The 3,979-nt window shown below is 46.2% G+C and overlaps 1 protein-coding gene across 1 annotated transcript in view; it reads left to right on the forward strand.

The window, feature by feature from the left end:
- The window catches only part of VWA2 (von Willebrand factor A domain containing 2), a 23,774-nt gene that overhangs the window by 19,118 nt on the left and 677 nt on the right, over nt 1–3,979 (forward strand). Inside the window, exons 11-12 of the mRNA XM_010007941.1 lie at nt 78–629; nt 3,391–3,513. Coding sequence (XP_010006243.1) covers nt 78–629; nt 3,391–3,513 — 675 coding nt within the window. The remainder of the gene's footprint in view (nt 1–77; nt 630–3,390; nt 3,514–3,979) is intronic.

Genomic DNA, 3,979 nt, shown 5'->3' on the forward strand with positions numbered 1-3,979 from the left:
TCCCCCCTGCTTTTTATTTGGTCAGAAAGGAGAACATCTAGACTCTGAAAAATGCCCTGTTTGCTCCTTTCATCCAGGCTGCCACGCACAGTCTCTGGATTTGGCATTTGCGCTGGATGCCTCGGATGGAGTTGGCCTGGAAAACTTCCTGCGGCTGAGGGACTTTGTCAGGAGCAGCTTTTTGCACTTCAGCATCAACAGGGATGTTACCCAGGTTGCCCTGGTGGTCTTTGGCAGCAAAGCTCACACGGTGTTTGCGCTGGACACCCACACCAGCAATGCAGCTCTCCTCCAGGCCACCCACCAGGTGCCATTTCTGGGGGGCTCAGCCTCGGCTGGCAGTGCCTTGCTGCATATTTATGGTGACGTGATGACAGTGCAGAAAGGAGCAAGACCTGGTGTCAGCAAGGCAGTGGTGGTGCTGACAAATGGAGGTGGCGTGGAGGATGCAGCTGCTCCAGCTCAGCAGCTGAGGGACAATGGCATCTTGGTGTTTGTGGTTGTCATTGGGGAGGCACGGAGGGACATGCTGCTGGGGGTTGCTGGGTCTCCCAACTACCTGGTCCACATCTCCTCCTATGAAGACCTGCAGCATTACCAAGACCTTGTCATTGAAAGAATCTGTGAAGGTGAGAACATCCCATTCTTGCTTTTCATGCTGTTGCCACCAGCTGGCAGCAAACTTTGTATATCAGGCGTAGTGGGGCCTTTCCCTGTAGCCATTGTTATTGTAGGTTTTCTGATGCTTCAGAGAGTGAGCTTGATGTTGTCTTTTGCGTTTAACAGATGGGAAAACTATGGCATAGATACGTGGTGACTGCCCAAGGCATTTCTATAGGAATAGGAGCCAACATTCTTATTGAAATTCAGTCCAGTGGGTGAGATGAGGCTTATTGTGAATGGTTCTTTTCAGCCCTGCCAGGTCTAGGTTCTGCCTTCCCTGAAAGAAAAAGAAGTTTACTTATTTTCTGATGTTACTTAAAACCTGTAGACATTACTATGTGTTACTGTACCCCCTGCAGTGCTACAGGGGGGCTTAAGGGGACACGTCCCTGCAGCCAATAGTGTTGTCTCTGCTCTCTTTTTCAACAGGTTTGTGCCCAGGTGTTCATGAATTGGTGGGTCTGAAATCTCATCACTCCTGCTTCTCCTTATTGTCCCATTACTGAAATTATCATGTAGGCTTTCAGGATTTTGTATGTGTTGCACAGGATTTAATCCTAAATTCAGAATCTATCAGTTCTGAAGCCTGCAAAGTGTTGAATTGAAGCCTTTAGACAACTTGTGAATAATTTAATTTGTAGGACCAAATCCTTATCTCTGAATGTTTGAGGGGGAAGGGTTTTCAAATCCATGTAAAAGCTTATGTTTGCAGACAGATACACAAAAAAGTTTACTTTCTTCAAAACTTGGAATCCCAAGGGCCAGTCCTTGGCTGGGAAAATTTGACTTTGATATCAATTTTAGATCACTTGTGTGCTGAGTGTGAGTGTCTGTGTTTGATGGAAATCAGCTTTTCAGATAGGACAGCAGCCCTTGTTTCCAGGCATTAGTGGTGGCAAAAGTGCTTCTAGTTAAAATGCCGTGCCTTGTTTCTCATTCAAAGCAGTCCAAGTTTCACATCTAGCTATTTGCTTTTGATATGTTTTAACCCATTTCTAAGATCAAAAGAAGCAGCATGTGTGAGCTTTAGCACAATTAAAGGCCCCTTTCATCTCTGGGCATGCCCGTTGTTCCTTCAGGGTTTGAAAGAACTACAGTGCTGTCTCTCTGGGGTGAGGAGCTGCTCTCTGGCAGGCTCTGTGGACGGTTTGTACCTGGAGCTTTTCAACCTGCTCCTATTGCAGTGGGGTTTTCAGCTGTGTTATTATAAAAACAATCTACTGTACCATGAAATTAACTACAACCTGACTGATGAAGGGGAAGAGACAGCAAGGTTCAATGGAGTCAGGGTAGTAACACATCATTTCCTGAGACTGAATCACTGCTTTCATTTCATGTGCAGGTAATCACTGTTTGTACTAGATAGGCTGGGACCAAGGGCAATGTAAAGATAAGCCCTTCATTCAGTCTTCTGCTTCAAGTCCAAGACTCAATAACAGAATCATTGTCTGTGAAAGGACTTAAAAAAATGTATGACTCATGATAAAAGTATGTGAAAAACAGACCCTGCTTCTGGACACCTCAAATACTGTATTCAGGCTCTGCTGAAGAGACCAGAAAAAAAAATGATCCAGGACTGTAGGAGAAAAGATCCCAAGTGTTAAATAGATATGGATCTTATTAATGGAAATACAGACTTTTGGGGTCATCACAAGGTGTCATCCCTGAAGTGCAAGAAGCTTGTTAAAGATGATTCAGTCTTAATAGTAGGCTTGAGTTCAGAGAACTGGATGGAATAGCATTATTCCACCAAACACGGACCTCGAGGTTATGCTGTGTTGCAGCCGTGGTGGGAAGTGGTGGACACATGGCATGTGCAGCAGAGCACCACGGAAAAGCTCTGTGTGCTTTTTCTACTGTGGAGCAAAAGGCAAGGCTAGGAGGTCAGTTCAGCAGTGGAATTTCACACCCTTACCAACACTGCAGTGGAGCTGCCAGCAGACTGGAAGCAAATTCCTCTGGGATGCTGCTGTAACTTAAGGTATTCACAGCAAGGCAGCATGAAACTCTGCCAATCCTGCTGACAGCTGGGGTTTGCTGTGTTTAGTGGGTTGGAAAAGCTGTCACATACCTCACAAGAACAGGGATAATAAAAATTTGGGCCACGGTTGCAGGGTTTTCTCTCAAACCTTCTAGAAAAAAACACAACATATTTTTTCTTGTGTTGATTTCTATTTGTGCCATCCCTGCCTCTCAGATGACTTCTTGTCCTTGCTCCTCTCTCGTGTGAAGTTTCACCCAGGGGTGAAATGGGGTCTGGACTCTAGTGGCATGTGGGGCTGTAAACTGCTTGGACAGGGCATGTGTCTTGCTCTGCATTGGCAGTTTGTGGATCTGGGGGAGTTCAGATGTGCTTGTGTGTTCTGTGCACAGCTCTGAAGATGCTCCATTTTGCTTTACTTTGACATTCAGCCTAACATCATGTTACTCATTGAAGATTTAGGAGAGATATTAGCTTCCAGATCAGAGCTTTTTGTAAAGCTCTTCTTGCTTGTGTCTGAGTTAAACACAGAGGAGCTTGTCCTTTGTGTCAAGACAGGTTTGTGAGTTTGCACCCTCTGCCGTGTTCACGTGTTTTTCCCACCCCATTAGTGCTAGATGACATTTTCTGATGTCTGGGATATATAGTTGCTGTTATTTTTTCAGCATTCTTGAAGGATGTATGTCCTGGCTATTAATACTCTGTAGATGTACCTCAGCCTCCTGTTCTGCTTGTGTTTGTTGTAGAAGCAACAAGCCCTGTGAACCTCTGCAAACCCAACCCATGCATGAATCAGGGCGTCTGCATCCTTGGGCCTGGGAGCTACCGGTGTGAATGCCATGGCTGGGAAGGACCCCACTGTGAAAGCAGTAAGTGGCAACTGCAGCAGATGTCACCTGTTCTACCCAGCAACCCTGAAAAGATTTCCACATCTCCACCTCTCCCCTTGAGCAGACATGTGGCTGTCACCCTTGGGCAGCTGTTTGGTGGCTGTGTCTTGGTGCTGACATGGCCTCTATCACATGGAAAGTGGAGAGGTTTGGGCTACTGAAGGGAACTAGGTGTTGTCTCTAGAAGGTGAGCCCTGTTTTACACATTGGGCAAACTGACTGTGAAGGGACCCCAGGAAGGTCTCATGCTTTTGGTAATCTTCTGCTCTGTTCTGCTCTTTTCCCTCTGCCCTGCTAGAAGTAACAAACCCTCCTTGACTCCCAGGGTGGAAAGCTCTGGCTCTCTTTTATCAGGAGGGAGCTGTCTCTGTTGGAGTGTGACCTTCTGTTGCTTTCAGTGCTTTCCACAGCAAAAAAAACCCTCCCACTGCCTTCCTCTTCTTCA

This window comes from Chaetura pelagica, unplaced genomic scaffold, assembly GCF_000747805.2.
Source record: "Chaetura pelagica isolate M959 unplaced genomic scaffold, ChaPel_1.0 scaffold531, whole genome shotgun sequence".
NCBI classification, from domain to species: domain Eukaryota; kingdom Metazoa; phylum Chordata; class Aves; order Apodiformes; family Apodidae; genus Chaetura; species Chaetura pelagica.